Source organism: Homalodisca vitripennis, chromosome 7 (genome assembly GCF_021130785.1).
Source record: "Homalodisca vitripennis isolate AUS2020 chromosome 7, UT_GWSS_2.1, whole genome shotgun sequence".
NCBI lineage: Eukaryota > Metazoa > Arthropoda > Insecta > Hemiptera > Cicadellidae > Homalodisca > Homalodisca vitripennis.
Window position 1 is genome coordinate 129525124 of NC_060213.1, and position 20084 is coordinate 129545207.

Below are 20084 nucleotides of genomic sequence, written 5' to 3' on the forward strand. Positions count from 1 at the left end.
TTATGGCCTCTTTCTGCAGGATGAAAATTCTTTTGCTTTTTGTACTCTCTGACCCTCATTAATTATTTATTACAGATTAATCTGTATTATTTCATAATCTGTAGTATATGTAGTATCTGTAGTATGTTTACTCCTTGTGCTTGTGGAAGCATTGAGATAATAATGCTCCAGGTAGTCAATTTATAGCATATCAATGATTAACTGATACTATTCCACGATCTGTAGTACACGCTATTTACTCTTTGTGGAAGCAGTTTTTAAATGGATAACAAACCAATAAATTAACTGACATTACTTCTTGACATGTAGTATAAGATGTTTCCTTACTCCTTGCAGAAATATTGACAAGATCAAATGCTCCAGGTAGTCAAATGTATAACACACCAATGATCAACTGAGAATACTTCACAATATGTAGTTTAAGCTGCTTTCTCTTTGTTGAATCATTGAGAAGATCAGACTGCTGGAGGTAGTCAATTTATAGGATATCAATGATCAACTGAGAGTACTTCACAATATTTAGTATAAGATATTTACTCCTTGTGAAAGCATTGATATCAGAATTCTCCTGGTAGTCAGTTTATAGCATATCAATGGTTATTTGTGAGTACTTCACAATTTGTAGTATACAATGTTTACTTCTTGTAGAAACATTGAGGTCAACCAATTTAGAGCATTCTAATGATTAACTGAGAGTAATATACTTTTTTTAGGGAGAGGCAGGAAAAATGCAATTACGCACGCAGATGGCCAGCCTGTAGTGTGGGACTCCCCTAAAAACGGGTTTACCCACTAAAAAACCTCCTCTACTCTTTAGTATTCTAACCTGGGATTGTTTATCACATTATTTCAGGCTAGGCCTAAATTTGGCTTAAGCCCGTGGGGCTCGCTCCTTATCCAGCCGCTCGGTCAAGGGATCTGGGCCACTTCGCGGTCCAGATCGGATTTCTTTTCCAGGAGGATGCCCCGGACGAACTGTGACAAACAATCCCAGTTCCCCTCATCCTCCATAATCTTTTCGCAGACCGTATCCACCGAAAAAACCCCGAGTTTTCTTGTGGTCTCCAGGCGGGGCCTTTCCCAACGCGGACAGCGGAAGAAGGTGTGTTCCGCGTCGTCGGGAACGCCCGGGCAGTAGATGCAATCCGGTGAACCGGTCTTGCCCATCCGGTTCAGGTACAACTTGAAATAGCCGTGACCTGTCAGGAACTGCGTGAGGTAGTAGTCCACTTCGCCGTGCCGCCTTTCGACCCATGGTTGAACCTGCTCGATGAGTCGCGCAGTCCATCGTCCTCGGGTTTCGTGCTCCCAGCTGTGTTGCCACTGCTGGAAGGTTCGGGCACGCTCTTCGGGATCTTGCTGCGTCCTTGCCGATCTCGCCTTGTCTCTGATAAATCGCCTTCCTCTCCCTGCGAAGTGCTTGACAGGGATGAATCCGGCAACCACCAAGACGGCAGGCTCGGATACTGTCCGATAGGCGGAACACACCCGGAGCGCAGCTTGGCGCTGAACCCGGGCGAGTCGCAACCTATAAAATTCCTTGGTAAGAGCGTCTGCCCACTCCTCTGCCCCATAAAGGAGCACGGACTGGACTGCGGACATCAATAACCGTCTTTTGCTGGACCGAGGACCCCCGACATTGGCTATCAGCTTACTAAGATAAGAGACCACCTTAGCAGCCTTGTCCGCTGAACGGAAGATCTGGTCTCTCCAGCTTAACTTGTTGTCCACCATGACTCCGAGGTACTTGGAGGCACGTGTTGACTGGACCACTTCCCTTCCCACTCGTAGCGGGACGACGGTGTCAATTCTCTCCTTTGTGAGAATCACGATCTCCGTCTTGCTCAGAGCAAGCGAAAGACCGTGATCGGACATCCAGGCGTTGACCACTCGCATGACCTGGTTCAACTTTAGCTGTGCCAGCTCAACGTTGCGTGCGGCGATGAGAGCCGCGTCATCGGCGTACCCAACTAAGACGGTTTCCTCTGGCATCTCAGATCTCAGGAGAGTAATATACTATGTTTAGTTCTTGTGGAAGCAATAAGAATATTAACATGCTCCAGGTAGTCAATTTATAGCACACCAATGATTATCTGAGAGCACTTCATTACTTCTTGTTGTGGAATCATAAACAATGTCATGTACCTTTTAGTAGACATTCTACACACATTAAAACTCAAATCTATCATTGCAATTTTTCATTTTTCACACACACCACAGGACAGGAGCAATAGAATATTTTTCTGAATTTCACGAAATCATGTATTAGTCTACACTTTTCTTTTTATGCAATTCACACTAATATTTTCTTAAACCTCTCACTGCTTTACACCTGTAGTTATAATTTCTTATTAGCATATGGTATTTAAGTAACAGAGCCAGATTGTGTTAGAAAGGGATTCTTAGCCCTAAACTTTACTCAATAAAATAAGACATATTAATTTTAACTTTAACAAAATTGCGAGGAGAGGGGCTAGAGTCATTCTGCCATAGCCACCACCAAACATCCTCCAAGTTCGCACTGCACACTTCAAACATATATTGAGGAATCCATTTCAACTGTTGAAAGCTCTTTTAGAAAAATAATGGCATACACTTTGCGTCATCCAAGGGTGCGAACTCAAACAATTGGAGGGAAGACACTATTATTGCTATAATTACCACAAGCATGAGTTCCATCACAACTCATGTCCTTGAGCTCAAACATCTGCTGATCAAACATTTTCAAGCAGCTTGTCCGCTTCTTATAAGTGGTTTTGAACATGTTTCCCCATCTATTGCATCTATTTTACTAACGTCAAAAACTTCCGAGTGATACTGCAACCCAAATTTTAAGATGTGACAAGTTTAGTTCTTAGTTCCAAATATAACTTTTGAAATGATGATACTTTTAAATATTGTAATTAATTTAGATCTTCTACACTGGAAAGAATGCAGATTTATAGGATTTATTGATTGCACTTAGTTATTGTTAACCAGATGTGCATTTGGCACTTAGCTTTCTTCTGAGAAACGCCAACCTCTGAAAGCTAAGAAGAAACTTCCTGCTGATGCAAAAAGTTAGTGACAGGTGCTTCAGAACATTCTCAACAGCGCAGTTTAGATTATTTTCGTGCTTCAAAAAACACCCATTTAAACATAGTTATAAATGCCTCTCTACTCGCTTGATGAAACTTTGTAACAATTTTTAAAGATGCGTATCTATATTTACGAGAAGACTTCTGTATTCCAATATGGTGTAAGGGTAAACGCGCACTAGCACGGCCAAGACCAAGACCAAGACCACGACCAAGAACTTGCAGCCAGGACAACCTGAAATGATGTGGAGCAACGCGCACTAGTCAGACCAAGACACGACAGACGCACGACCACAGCTGTACGCTCTGGCCGCACAGACCAAGCGCGAGACCAGCTTGACGTTGCGGCCAGACTTCCATGAGCTGTTATAGAACAACGCGCACTGCCTACGGCCAGTCTGCGACCAGGAGTAGTTGAGAGAGGTTGTGTGTGCGATAGAGTTGTTTATGATTTGTGAACAAGTTTAGTAGACAATATTGTAAAATGGCAACAGAATCAGTGTTTGATACAGGAGGTAAAGGAAAGGCCTTGTTTGTGGGATTTTTCATCAGATGATTATGCCAATAGAATAATGAAGAAGGAAAAAATGGGAAGAAATAACATTGCTATTCGGTGGCGATGTCTGTACAACAGTTTTTTTTTTTTTTTACATATTTACGGTACGCATACACGGCCACTGCTATTTCCTCGACATCCATTTTCAGACTGACTGTTGTCTGTTTAGTACATTACAAAACTGTCTTGGTCTTGGTCGAGGTTGTGGCCGTGCTGTTCCAGACCAGTACTGGTCTTGGTCTTGGTCTTGGCCGTGCTAGTGCGCGTTTACCCTAAGATCTACAGTCAGTCTCTCTGAAAATTAATTCTTTTTACTCTTGTGACTAGTGTAGTGCTAAATTTGATATCATGTGTCAGTCTTCGTTTTTACATAACACTACATTCTAGAAAGATTTGTTTTCTTATTAAGTTATAATACATTATTCTATTTTCCTCCAAACCTACTTGTTAAATATTCATTATTCTAATTCAATACATGACAACACTTTCGTTCACTGTTGCTGTTAATTTTTTTATTTATTTTTACTAAATGTTCTATTATTGTGAATTTATTGTTAAAGTATGCATACATTTTATACGGTTTCTTCAGTTTATTTATTTAATTATAAAAGGTTAATTGTTATTTAATTAAGGTGAAAACCTTGATAAATAACTAGGCTTGGCAGGGAAACAAATCCTTGATAATTATCAAGGATTCAAGAAGAGGAAAGGACTACTACCATTATGGAGGTACAAATACATAGAAATAAAAAAACATTTCTTCAGTTTCAACGGAATTTTTTTTGGGTTAATATCAACATTTATAATTATGTATACAATCATTAAAAGTAACTATTGATTATGGACAGTACATATTTGCAGCACATAAAAAGTGAACACATAAAAATAAATGCATATTTCATTTTAAAATCTAAAGATTATTAAAAAGTCTTATAAAGACTATAAAATAGCAGATCCATAAAGCCTATAAAATAATAGATAATTTTCATATTAAAACCTAACTACACAGTGTTTTACACAAGATTATGTTTTAGATAAAACTATTACTACCAATTGAGAATAATCTTATATACCTGTATATAAAAATGAATGTTTGTGTGTTTGTCCTTTATAGACTCAGAAACTATTTGACCGATCATTATGAAAATTTGTATGTATATGTATTTTTCCACATAGAAGGTTTATATGCCATGCCCATTGATGTAACTCACCACCAGGAGGCGCTGCAAAATATATAAGTTATCAAAGCGCCTGCACATTGTAAACTACAATTACGAGATAGTTGTGTATAATAACCACACACTATGTGAAGGCGCTAAGTTTTTATGGATTTTGTCTTTCAAATGAATTTCTGTTTGGCCTGGCGTTATAGCTTGAATGTTAGACCACTTTATTATTAAGTACATGTACGTGTACAATGGCTATAAACATACACTTTTGGCAGATTTTCTTGATAGTGTCAACAAGGTAAACTCTACATCGGCGTTGACAATATAAGTCACTTGAACCAGAAGTGCTCATACACGAGCAAAGCTTACAAAAAGCGTGCGAAGCCGTGCGGAACAGCTAGTTATTGATAAAAATGATCTGAGAAGGTAAAAAAATATATCTACTCAATGGTTATCTATCTTAACACACAGAAAAATAGTTTTTACATCACTACAAAAAACATATCGTACTATAATTAAAAAATTCTTTTAGTAATGGTAAAACATTTGAGGAACCACATAAATGTGGTGGTGACGTATTAGATAAATCTGTAACTTAGCATTGTTGACTGTTAAACTGATTGTATGCACCATCCTTGTTATACAATTCATCTTTTTCTACTTTGGATTTTAACAGCAAAAGTCACACACAATACTTTAAAGTCAAAATTAATAGGGTGATCATTCATTAGAACCAAGAGAAAAAAAATCAACTCTTCCATCTAACATTGACTAACCAAGATAGCAAAGGTAAACAACACTGCCTCTGAAATAACAACCTTGCAATTGTTACGAGTTTTCCTCTCAATTCTTTAAATTTACAAGAAGAACACAATTAATATATAATTTCAATATTAATACAAAAACAACATATTCCTCTTGACATTATCGAAATGGACAATGCAATTTCTTGTAAGCGTTCTTCTTGTAATGCTATTTCAGATTCTGTTTGAGGCAGATGTTAAGCTCTTGAAGTCTGACTAGAACATATTTCATTTACACATTCCTACATATCACTACTACCTGTACAAAAAACAGGATAGCTTATAGGTGTTTTAAACCAATTTAAATATTAATCATGAACTTCCCCATGGCACATTAGTACATGTTAACAGTGAGTGTAACATGTAGGGTCCAGTACTTCACTCATACGTTTGTAAAAAAAATAGTTTAACGCAGAGCATATCTGTTGTTTTGATATCTGTGACAAAACCATAAAAATAACTGAGGTTATAAAAAACCCAGCAGAATGTGCCTTAAGTGTGTCGCTGAGGGAAGACAAGTAAAACGTTCACAATTTGAAGTCATTGTGAACAAGAACATAAACTTAAGTTCAATCAAGCAGTATTTGTTAACATATGCAAAGAGCTTCTAACTCTATGGGTAAGATACTACAATATCTGTCTGGCATGTCTGGTTTGGGATTTCCAAATTAAAATACAATATATTTCAAATCACCACACTTACTACAGACTAACAGATCACTACAAGATTCATTAGTGAGTGTTAATTCAACAGAATGCCACTAAGCCTGCTACCTTTTAGTAAAGTTTAAATATTAAAAACTTGAACACATTTCGTTGTTTGTTTTCCTGAGACATTTTTGTTTGAGCAGTCTAGTTATACATAAATTATGTTTATTGTTAATATTTGTACTTAACCTGATATGTTGTTTACATGTGGAATGAACTATTCATGTTGGTTAAAGCATGACAGATTTAACATTTTCATTATTATAACAGAGTTTCGGACATTTGCCATCGTAATAGGTCACACTTAACGATAACACAACGTTTCGATGATTGGAATCTATCCTCTTCGCCAGGTGGATACCAAAATTGTGATCAATTCTTGATTTGAAATTCAATACCAATTCCTGTATTATTTGCAACTAACGTGAGTATTAAAAACATCACTCTTCTAGATGTACAGAATCTGCTACAAATTCTATTAACATTGGATGTGGTTTGGTTCATAACTGTTTTCAGTGTTTATATGATTAATTCATGACTTAGAAAAATTTTTGTGACAATACTGCTGTAACCAACATAGAACAGTTTTTTAGGCAGTTGTTACAATGATCGGAGGGAATATTTCAAGGCAGTAAAAATACAACTGAATGATATAAAAGAGATCACATAAGCACCTTGAAATTTTGAGCATAGAACCACGCTTTTGATATTACAAAACATAGAAAATGAGCATCATTGAAAATAATACAAAACTGTAACAGTTTTATAAAAAGATAAAATAATCACTAACATTCGATTAATTCTCACTAAAACTGATCACTCGCCAATAAATTATTGCTAATAAATAATTTAAAACAAAAACGAACATAAATATACTATAACTAAAACTATAAATAGATACAATCTTAACTACTAAAATAGAAGTGATAATATACCTATTACAAATAGAATATAATTGCTGATTGAGTGTCAACCCATTGACTTACAATGAACATATTACTAGAGTATTCTAAGGCACATTGTGGTGGGTTGGGAATTGGCAGAAATAGTGAATTACCCAGATACTTTGAAGTTGGAATGTAGTATTTAAATTCAAGGTAGAAACTTAAATTCTGATACATCCACAAAGTTTCAAGGAAATTTTCAGTTAGTTGAATGAAAAAAGGTTTAAAAAATCGTCTAATCATATTTTATATTATCTCTCATCCAACATCACTACTAACCTTCTAATAGGAACTCTGGAGTTCGCTTCCATGGTTAGACTACGAGTAGTGCTAAATAGGTATTTTCCAATTTTAGGCATTTGATACATTACAAACTGTGAGTACTGAATCAAAACCACTAGGGCCTGGAAGTTATTTGGATTCAGTTTGTACCAGAGTCAGATTTCAGACGCTGCACTAAACGGAAGTTGAACCCTCAGGAGGGTCCACTTCTGGCTGGTTTATACCTTCCAGCTGAACTAACACTGGGTACAGCAAAAACCAATGTGTCACTAAAATTTGGGCAACCTTATGGATGTCCAGGAGTGGCATATCACTAACCGCAAATATTGAGATTCTGAGGTGCAAGGGCAAGGGTCTAGTCGGGAGATAACTGTTGGGAGTTGGTGGAGTTCACTAGGAGTCAAAGGTTCTTGCAAGCCTGGAAATAAGGGCGTGCCACCCTCTGTCTGATTTGATTGGAGAGGCTGGTTCAGAGCTGGTTTCCCCTCCTACCGAAGGGATATGAATGAGATGTCCTAAATACTTCCTCATGGATCTCAACAGAAGGTGGCCCTTACCCTCAATTTTACCCATCCAGAAAATCATGTCACTCTGGAAAGGTTCTTTTAGAGCTAGGTGCAATTTCTAAGCTTCTTCTCCTTAGAGAACAAAACAGCACGGAATGTGAAATGGAGCTTACTCAACATTCGCATATTCTTTAGGTAAAAACTATGACATATTGATTTGAAAAATGATATTATTCTCTGGAGGTGTTTATGACATGCTGGATTTCACAAGAACCAAACCAATTCCTCAACGCCACAAAATACAGCCAAATCACTAACAATAGTCATCAATAATTAAACACTAGCTTAGAGATATACAATTGTTTATAGCGTTCATCTGACTTCTTCTATAAGTATGCACATGCTTACATTTCCTCATAGAAAAAGTTAGAAAACTTTAATAATATCATAAGTTATACACTAGACAAGATTATAAATATTACTAAAATGTTTAACAAATATATCGTAGTGATATATTCCAATTCTGTTTACAATTCAAGCATTATTGAAAAATGAAGCATTGTAAACAACTTTGATAAACTGAGATGTTTCACACCAACAAATCATCAGATCTTTTATACAGTCTTTTACAAACCAAAATTTTTACTTGCTACTTATTTCTAATATTGTTCTTTTATTATGATCACAGTAACAACATTGTCTTTTAAAAACCCTGCTATAAAATTTCATGCAAACATATTTTGATCTACAATAAGCGGAAGAAGTAATGAGAGACTTAATTTTGACACATAGAAAAGAGGCACACTATTCTCAGGTACATGACAACAGGTGTTAATTTGTTTCTAATTGACAAATATTGCACTTGTTTTATAGGAAGCACTCAGAAATCTGGTTTTCAACATTATGTGAATGAGAGAATGTCTATGAATAGAATATTACAAAATGTTTTCTTACTATTAAATTATACTTAGCTCTTCAAGATACTATTAAAAATTTCAGGAATTTGCTCACTTTTGTTTTAGCTGTAACTGAGTTTAATCTCTAGTACTGAATTCCAACTATTTTTTATAATTTTACAGACAATTCGAATTGAATATTTTGAATACTTTGGGGCTGTCTCGAGATGGGTTCACACTGAACATGAGAGAAGGTGGAGGTTGTGTCCGGGTATGAGAATGAGCAGAATGGTACTACAATTGCCTTCCCCTAGTGTGGTGTCTGACCTTCCCTCACTAAGTAGATTGATGACTTTTAGGGTTATGGGTCGGATTACGGGACATGGTCACCTGAGGAAGCATTTTCACAGAGTCTGCATCCTTCGGGAGGATCCGCTTTGTAAAATTTGTGATGAGCAGGAGGAAAACTGCTGAACACTTGCTCTTTCATTGTCCTGCAATAGCAAGGGAACGGTACGCCATCTTTGGTAGTTTGGCCAAGGATGGTGAATTTCCACAGAAGGACCTGATAGGTTGTTTTCGGCAGTTTAAGGAACTGCTGAAATTATAGACTGGTATGCCTCATGGTATGCTTCTGGGGTGTGCAAAAAGCCCTTGAAACTTAAGGCTGCCCCACAGAAGAAGTAGAAGCATATTTTGCAGTAATGTGTTTCCAACAGTGGTAATTTTTCTCATTAATTTGATGAGAGATCTTTAATTTCAGTTGATCGTAAAGATAACCAACATTGACACATTTACTGTGGCTCTATACTGAGAGTAACTATACAATATCACGGTGCCACTGCGCCGTGCAGTCAACGTTTTCTCGGTGTGCGATTGGTAACAATGCACTAACACACACCCCTGAAGCAGCCTTACTGTAAGGGATAAGTAACAATACTGTAAAAGACAGAGAAAAACAGTACAGAAGAGTGGTTTGTATGTTATGGTTTTGAGCAGACTTTGCCACAAATTAAATTTGTGATTTTTTTGAACATCAACTGCACACTGCAAGATTAAACCATAAGATGACTTCACTATTCGTCATACAGTACACATGTGTAATACAAATAATAAGTTTTGATAATTTAATTAATTCATCTTACTGTATAAAATACAGTTTTTCACACATTTAAAATTTTTATACAAACGAATTATTTGAAGTTCATCTCAACTCTGTACTGTTACAGAGGTGAATCTGTATGAGCACTCAAAGGAGATGGGAAAATTTTGAGTATGAGTATGCTGGAGCGTATTGCTTAACATTATAAGGCTGAAATTTACTTAAAAGCTTGGCAATACCATAGCATGGTTCTGTAAAAAGACAAATCACCCGTGTTGGAAATTCATTTGTGGCTAATAAAATTATGATATTTGTCCTTCAGAAAATATTAACCTACTCACTCGGTGGGATTATGTAGTTAAGGACAAACGAAAAGATATTAATAGAGATGAGTAGTCTATATGTATGAAAATAGTAAATTACTTGGACCTCACCCACCTTGATGGTGAGGAGTTACAGGACATGTTCTGAGATGAACATGAATGTACATGGTGGAGCGAGCACATGCAAGCGGTAACATTGTTACCATGTAAGTAGTAATACTTACACAAGGAGACTCGAGACTGATACTTGATAAGAATCAGACAAACCTTTTTGTAACCAATACTTTGTACTCTGCATTATATCGAAATTGGGAATCGAGAAACATTTTAGATGAACAAAAAGGACACCATCACCCTATCTGAGGAGTAAGATTGACTAAAAGAGAAAGAATAAGAATAGAAATCACAAGGGTCAATGTTAGAACAGAAGAGTCAATGTTAGTAAAGATTGAGAGGCAGTAGGTGAGGTTACTGAGGAGCCGTGCTGAATTGACTAGAAGAGACAGAATAAGGATAGAAGTCACTAAATAAGTCATAGCAGAGTCAACGTTAGTAAAGATTGAGAGGCAGTAGGTGAGGTTACTGAGGAGCAGTGCTGAATTGACTAGAAGAGACAGAATAACGATAGAAGTCACAAGGACTATGGAAGAACCAATGTTAATAAAGTTTGACAAGGTTTAAGCAAAGGAGTTATTACGCAGCTGAAATGATCTATAATTTATTGCTCAACTATATAAAATTAAAGTTTAGTGATAAAGGCAGAGAAACATGAAAGTTGATGGTACTTGAAAAGAGAAGATAGAAGTAGTTGGGAAGAGATTGATGCTGATAACACATGAGTGATAATGTATATGATATTTATCCTATTACCATGATACATTTTCATAGTAACTGAACTGGCTTGTTTAATTTACTGAATACAATTTTCTATAAAATCAACAAAAATTTTTCTCCCAAAGATTAATTTTTGTAAAAACACATCAAAGGGTTGTAAATTGTAACTTTTGTCAACTCAGTTACAGCCTCAACACCTACAGCTGATACAAAGGCCTACAAAAAATCCATGAATAATGAATTTGAGTCCATATGAAAACTTGAGGGTGTATTACCACCTAAGCAAATATGCTGGGTTGAAAGTAGAAGCGTTTAAAACCTTGAGTGTCAAATTGACTGGTTACGTCTGGGCTGCGCACGTCCAGTATGTTGGTAACCTGGACAGTAAGCATAATATATCCTGGATTAATTCACAGAGGTTTTCACTACTTTGTATTAATAACAAAAAACAAACTGGATTTCTTTCCATGAGCATGAGTTTAATGAAAAAGGAAATTAGTGATAAACCATTATAGTCTAAAAACCGAGGAGGGCCAACTTACATTTTATCATCACACAATCTGTTTCAACTTGAAAGCAATAGAAAAAAATTACATAAAAAAAATTGATCATATACGCTGGTTTTGGTGGTTGGTCAAAATGGGAGAAAAGGTCAAAAATAAAACAATAACTTTTTTCAAATCATATTCTTTCTAGCTTAACACACTTAAAATTGACCTTTTGGTGCAAAAATAATAGTCAAATCACCATCAGACAACAAAGTAAAAAGATAATCAAAATTGTCACTTTCAGAGTCTGTATATGGTTAACTGACACTGAATCAAAATTAATTTACGTGTCTTATGGTTGGTTTTAAATATGTTGAGCTAGGAAAAATATTACCTGAGAAAAAGTATGGTTTTATATTTTAACCCATTTGATACCCTCATATTTCGACCGTCACCAAAACTAGCGTAGATGATCAATACACTTTTTACAGTGCAAACGGACTCTAGGCTCCTGGAAGTATACGCTTTTATTTATTTATCCTTTTAGCCCTAGAACTGGCAATCAACATTATAATGTCGATCTGAATCAATTTATGGGTGGCAATCAACATCATAATGTCAATCTGATATGCACGTGTTTTAATGGTTCATATAGTACATAAATCAACACTACCACCACTTAATACTTGCCAGAAAGATCATCCTCATCTAGCCATTTTGAAAATTAATGATGTATCATAGGTTATTATGTTGGTTTATAGCTTGTTTTAGCTTTGTTTAAGGCTATACTATGCAAAATTTTAGTACATTTTGGAAATATTTAGTGTAAAAATTATATTTTTTTGTTAATTTTTGAAAATCATAGCCATAGTAACAAACTTCGGTCCCACCACTGTTCAAAAATAAAAAATTTAGAATTTGGTTATAAATTAATTTATTGTTTTGTAGTGTATATAATTCTATAAATTTTGGTATATTTTGGAAACATTAAGAGTAAGAATTACATTTTTGTAAATTTCCGAAAATAATCGTACTCATAGTAACACAAATTTAGCCTTTCGTGTATTATTTGTGGTTTTTACAATATACCGGTATATAATTTTTCTTTAAGTAAACCTGAATACCATTATATTGCGTAATCTTTTTATACCATAATTATCTCCACTTTTTACTGGAAAAAAAGTATTCCACCTATAAAAAGTATTCCATATAGTTTTGTAGTAAAAATGTATTTTTTATAAAAATTTAAAGTACGGGTTTGTACAAACCACTCCAAAATGACTGCCAGTTTAAGGGTTAAATTATAAATAAATCTCACATTAAACAAATTAAAAGAATTCTTTTGTAATTCCTGAAGAGCATGTATAATTTAATTTAATTAAAATATTACTATAAAATAATTAAAATAGTGCACCATTGTCAACACTTTTTCATCTACGGATTGAGATCAGGTACTTTATACAGCCTGTAAAAGTATCTTGGAATAATTTAAAACAAGCATTAATATGGTTTCAAAATATGATTACTCACAAGAAAATTATGCAATATCATAGTTTTAGGTATCATACAAAATGTTGATTAAATAAAAAAAAAAAAAGGAATGAAACCAATAAAGCTCCCAAATTGATTTCAATCTAAAAAAATATTAATCTCTACATTAATATTAATGACAAAAATAATAACACTTATAGACGACCTTTGCTCTTCTACACAATCTGTTAATTAATGTACCAATTTCTACATAATTAACCCATTGGAGCCTTATTATTTTTTCACTTGACCTCCTTGAACTTGTTAAGACTGTTTATTGTACATGATGAGATTTTAAAAAACCAAAGTACATTATTTGAAATAGCTGCAACTCTTTATTTCGGTTAACCAGAGTTTTACTATAATTTGGTTTTATACTCGAATAACCTAAACTTTATAGGTTGAAATATATATCGTAATACTCATAATTGTACCATCCCAGCTATAAGAGAACCTTCCCATGATAAGTCGCCAATGGATTAATAATAATAAAAAACTGATGTTTCTTACAGTCACAATAACGGTAATACATAATATTTCAAACACAAGTAAAAAAAACCAGAGCTGTGTGAATCCTTAGATTTAATGATAAACTGAAATTTGAGTAAAATCCAAATCTAAAAGCAACCTCAAGCCAGTCTAAATACTTTTTTTCGATTGAATTTAAAAAATATTACTATGAACTTTATTATTATTGAAAATTCTACAATAATAGTTTTCTCTTAGACTAGCTAGTATTGTACTCAAAGAGAGAGAACAAGCTCTCAATCTTCATCTGAATCCACTTTAACACAGTGACAGGTGGTATCTTTGAGTGAAGAGAAGGAAATATGCACCATACAGAAAACCACAGAGAGTACAACGCTCTGAATTCAGCTTACAGTGTGAGCAGAAACTGTTTGATCACAACCAGACAGGAAGTTCACACTTCCCAAGAGCACAGGCTACATGTACAAGAAAATTGTGCGTCGGGCACAACCTGACAGCAAATCACACTCATGTCCTTGTGTGAATCCAAATCGTCATTTTTCTCGGTCCGTTGAAAAAACATGCAAATTTGAGTGTTTAGCAGCTGTTATTCCTTCCAGTCGCCAGTTCGCATTTATTATAAGCGCTTCAAGATTACTATCTCTCATCAGATGCGTAAAGAAGAACACGATGCTACGATCACGAACGGAATACCTGAATGAATCGTGGAAATAGAAAAACTCTTACAGCCAATATTACATTTTTTCAATTTTTAAACTGAACTTGAAGATTACGTTTTAGGTGGATCCTTATTGACACCAAATTATTAGTGTTTAGTATTTGATTTAAAAATTGAGTTTAAAACATTATTTTATTTAAAAGAGAAAACTCTAATTTTTAATCAATGCCTACAATAAATTAGGCCCACCCGGACTTTAAGATCCATTTTGAAATTATAAGATAACAAATAATTATAAATAAGAATTCAAATATTTTTTAGCAACATTTCATTTCTATCCAACAAAACCATTTGTTTATAGTCTAGAAGGAATATATGTTTGAGTCTAGAAGGATAATTTTGGATAGATATATACACTACCTCTAACAAATAAATGCATTCTACTCAGTCAATTGAGGGACATTATGGGTGATACTAAGGTAAAATAGTGGTTTCAAGGGCAATTCAAGATAGGCACGTTTCAATTGAGGGTGACCCACAAGCTGACAGGCCAGCAACAACCAGAAATCCAGACACATGGCTCATTTTCAAATCTTCAAGTAAAATTTCACAAACTGAATATTTCGATACGCCAAGACTCCCTGCAATCAATCAATGGTTTTCGATTTGCAAGACGTCTGGCTGTGCAGGCGGTCGGTCACTCTCCATTTAAATGTGACCATCTTTGAATTGCCCAAACCACTCTTTTATCTGAGTGTCACTCATAACCTCATCACAAAAAGCTTTGGGTATCACAGAGACTGTCTCTACAGCAGAATAGCCAAGTTTCTGGCAAAACTTCAAGCTATTTACAAGATATTCAGTCATAATGAAAACAAGAATACAAGACTGGGTAGTGGTCTCAGAAGAGTTGCTTAATAATTGACCAGCAGTGGAAAGTCGGATACTTTTCTAACAAATCTTGTATTTTCTCGGTTTCACAAACATGAATGAGGTGTTGTGGTTACAAGAGTTCTGTCAGATAACGCAGCTACAGTGGAAAGAGTTGATTCAATGCGAATGTCGAGTTTAGCTCCAGTTCACCTTGCTCCTACGTGCAGCATCTGAAATCTGATACTGTTGCAGACTTGACTTCTGAAAACTGAAGTAATGTTCTGATGCTGAAACGATGCAGGGAGTTTTGTTTTGAGCTTCTTCATCGCCGACTGTTTTTGGACCCCTTCAGACAAACATGAGAAGTCAAGTCTGCAACAGTATCAGATTTCAGATGCTGCACGTAGGAGGAAGGTGAACTGGAGCTTAACTCAACATTCCCATCCGTCAGATGTTCAAACGTAAGTTCAAGTGGCATCTTCTATTTGAAAAATAATCAAATCAAAACAGATTACTGATCAAACTCAAATACAGGTATTTTGCTGATATCCCATCTGATTCTCAGTTGATTGACTGACTGGATGAGTAGGAATCTAAAAGCCTTGTGATGTTTTAAAAGTGACGAGATATTTTGTTACTCTCAATTTGACTATCTGGTTGCATATATTATTCCTCAAGATTTGGATTTGTTTTCCAAACTATTCGCACAGCCCTGTAATATTTTTGATCCAACCTGTTTATAATAACGTACTATGATATACCAGTGATAACATAACAGAACAGAATGTTACAAGACTAGCTCCACTTAAATCTGTGTCTACTGTTAAAATTAACTATGGTAAATTCCTGGTTGGAAATAGAATTTTTTTTTTAAACAATTGGATGTGGTTGGAGTTTGGTTTACAGACAGCTTGCGAGTTGTTTCACTAATCTCACTGTCCACCTAAACAATTAAACATGAAATTATCAGTTGGAAAATACGAGCATTGTAATACTTAACATTATTATTTGAATTAGGTGCCTGGAAAGTTTTATTATTATTCCAAACATCAGAACTTTTTACACAAATACAGCAATAAAAATCTCATGCCTAAAGGAAGGTTTTTCTCTAAAAGTGCTTTTTACAATAAGCATGCCAGTATAGATTTTTTATGTGTTTAAATATTTTGTACCTAAAGAATTGCTTACCATCCTCCAAACTAGCGTTAAAATTAAAACAAAAGAATTCACTGACACCCATTGGAAATGAACATAAAAATATTTTTTAGAATCGGATAAGAAAGATAATAATTGTAAAAATTTAAAAAATCTAGGTTATTTAGGTTTAAAATATGTCATTTAAGGTATTATTAAGTGGGATAGTAACTGCTCTGGAATTTGTAACTAGAATCAAGTGAGCTGTATCGCAGATATCCGAAGATTGTGTGACTGATTTCGGTGCAAAACCAGTTTTTCTCCTACCAACTAATCACAGGACAACAAAGGATGTCTTTCGTACGATGGTGTCCACATTGAAGATTGCTAGTATTTCACTAGAATCATCACAGATTGAGAAGCACATTTCAGTTCTCAACACTAGCATTAGATGAGGTTTCCCACCAGCTAACCCCAGGACAAGAACGGAGGTCTTTCGTACGATGGTGTCCACATCGAAGATTGCTAGTATTTCACTAGAATCATCACAGATTGAGAAGCACATTTCAGTTCTCAACACTAGCATTAGATGAGGTTTCCCACCAGCTAACCCCAGGACAACAACAGAGGTCTTTCGTACGATGGTGTCAACATCAAAGACTGTTAGTAGTTCACTTGAATCATCCCAAATTAAGAAGCCCATTCCAACTAGCATTAGGTGCTCTCCCCTCCCAAATTAACCACAGGACAACAACGGAGGTCTTTCGTATGACAGTGTCTACATTGAAGATTGCTAGTATTTCACTAGAATCATCACAGATTGAGAAGCACATTTCAGTTCTCAACACTAGCATTAGATGAGGTTTCCCACCAGCTAACCCCAGGACAAGAACGGAGGTCTTTCGTACGATGGTGTCCACATCGAAGATTGCTAGTATTTCACTAGAATCATCACAGATTGAGAAGCACGTTTCAGTTCCTAAGACTAGCATTAGGTGCTCTCCCTCCCCCAATTAACCCCAGGACAACAACAGAGGTCTTTCGTACGATGGTGTCTACATTGAAGATTGCTAGTATTTCACTAGAATCATCCCAAATTAAGAAGCCCATTCCAGTTCCTAAGACTAGCATTAGGTGCTCTCCCCTCCCAAATTAACCACAGGACAACAACGGAGGTCTTTCGTATGACAGTGTCTACATTGAAGATTGCTAGTTTTTCACTCGAATCATCACAGATTGAGAAGCACATTTCAGTTCTCAAGACTAGCATTAGATGAGGTTTCCCACCAACTAACCCCAGGACAACAACGGAGGTCTTTCGTACGATGGTGTCCACATTGAAGATTGCTAGTATTTCACTAGAATCATCACAGATTGAGAAGCACATTTCAGTTCTCAACACTAGCATTAGATGAGGTTTCCCACCAGCTAACCCCAGGACAACAACAGAGGTCTTTCGTACGATGGTGTCAACATCAAAGACTGTTAGTAGTTCACTTGAATCATCCCAAATTAAGAAGCCCAGTTCCTAAGACTAGCATTAGGTGCTCTCCCTCCCCCAATTAACCCCAGGACAACAACAGAGGTCTTTCGTACGATGGTGTCTACATTGAAGATTGCTAGTATTTCACTAGAATCATCCCAAATTAAGAAGCCCATTCCAGTTCCTAAGACTAGCATTAGGTGCTCTCCCCTCCCAAATTAACCACAGGACAACAACGGAGGTCTTTCGTATGACAGTGTCTACATTGAAGATTGCTAGTTTTTCACTCGAATCATCACAGATTGAGAAGCACATTTCAGTTCTCAACACTAGCATTAGATGAGGTTTCCCACCAGCTAACCCCAGGACAACAACAGAGGTCTTTCGTACGATGGTGTCAACATCAAAGACTGTTAGTATTTCACTAGAATCATCCCAAATTAAGAAGCCCATTCCAACTAGCATTAGGTGCTCTCCCTCCCCCAATTAACCACAGGACAACAACGGAGGTCTTTCGTACGATGGTGTCTACATTGAAGATTGCTAGTATTTCACTAGAATCATCACAGATTGAGAAGCACATTTCAGTTCTCAACACTAGCATTAGATGAGGTTTCCCACCAGCTAACCCCAGGACAACAACAGAGGTCTTTCGTACGATGGTGTCAACATCAAAGACTGTTAGTAGTTCACATGAATCATCCCAAATTAAGAAGCCCATTCCAACTAGCATTAGGTGCTCTCCCTCCCCCAATTAACCCCAGGACAACAACAGAGGTCTTTCGTACGATGGTGTCTACATTGAAGATTGCTAGTATTTCACTAGAATCATCCCAAATTAAGAAGCCCATTCCAGTTCCTAAGACTAGCATTAGGTGCTCTCCCCTCCCAAATTAACCACAGGACAACAACGGAGGTCTTTCGTATGACAGTGTCTACATTGAAGATTGCTAGTTTTTCACTCGAATCATCACAGATTGAGAAGCACATTTCAGTTCTCAAGACTAGCATTAGATGAGGTTTCCCACCAACTAACCCCAGGACAACAACGGAGGTCTTTCGTACGATGGTGTCCACATTGAAGATTGCTAGTATTTCACTAGAATCATCACAGATTGAGAAGCACATTTCAGTTCTCAACACTAGCATTAGATGAGGTTTCCCACCAGCTAACCCCAGGACAACAACAGAGGTCTTTCGTACGATGGTGTCTACATTGAAGATTGCTAGTATTTCACTAGAATCATCCCAAATTAAGAAGCCCATTCCAGTTCCAAAGACTAGCATTAGGTGCTCTCCCCTCCCAAATTAACCACAGGACAACAACGGAGGTCTTTCGTATGACAGTGTCTACATTGAAGATTGCTAGTTTTTCACTCGAATCATCACAGATTGAGAAGCACATTTCAGTTCTCAAGACTAGCATTAGATGAGGTTTCCCACCAACTAACCCCAGGACAACAACGGAGGTCTTTCGTACGATGGTGTCCACATTGAAGATTGCTAGTATTTCACTAGAATCATCACAGATTGAGAAGCACATTTCAGTTCTCAACACTAGCATTAGATGAGGTTTCCCACCAGCTAACCCCAGGACAACAACAGAGGTCTTTCGTACGATGGTGTCAACATCAAAGACTGTTAGTAGTTCACTAGAATCATCCCAAATTAAGAAGCCCATTCCAACTAGCATTAGGTGCTCTCCCTCCCCCAATTAACCACAGGACAACAACGGAGGTCTTTCGTACGATGGTGTCTACATTGAAGATTGCTAGTATTTCACTAGAATCATCACAGATTGAGAAGCACATTTCAGTTCTCAAGACTAGCATTAGGTGCTCTCCCTCCCCCAATTAACCACAGGACAACAACGGAGCTCTTTCGTACAATGGTGTCTACATTGAAGATTGCTAGTAGTTCACTAGAATCATCACAGATTGAGAAGCACGTTTCAGTTCCTAAGACTAGCATTAGGTGCTCTCCCTCCCCCAATTAACCACAGGACAACAACGGAGCTCTTTCGTACGATGGTGTCTACATTGAAGATTGCTAGTAGTTCACTAGAATCATCACAGATTGAGAAGCACGTTTCAGTTCCTAAGACTAGCATTAGGTGCTCTCCCTCCCCCAATTAACCACAGGACAACAACGGAGCTCTTTCGTACGATGGTGTCTACATTGAAGATTGCTAGTAGTTCACTAGAATCATCACAGATTGAGAAGCACGTT

At 36.4% G+C, this 20084-nt stretch overlaps 1 protein-coding gene across 2 annotated transcripts in view; it reads right to left on the reverse strand.

Annotated features, from left to right (window-relative positions):
• Positions 1–6961: 6961 nt before the first annotated feature.
• LOC124366320 (caspase-3-like) overlaps positions 6962–20084 on the reverse strand; it is a 62745-nt gene continuing 49622 nt past the window's right edge. Inside the window, exon 9 of one of the 2 annotated variants that reach the window (XM_046822777.1) lies at positions 6962–11577. In XM_046822777.1, the coding sequence (XP_046678733.1) occupies positions 11479–11577 (99 nt within the window). In that variant the 3' untranslated portion in view covers positions 6962–11478. Of the gene's footprint in view, positions 16182–20084 lie in introns of both variants that reach the window. The other variant, XM_046822776.1, reaches the window with a different exon arrangement.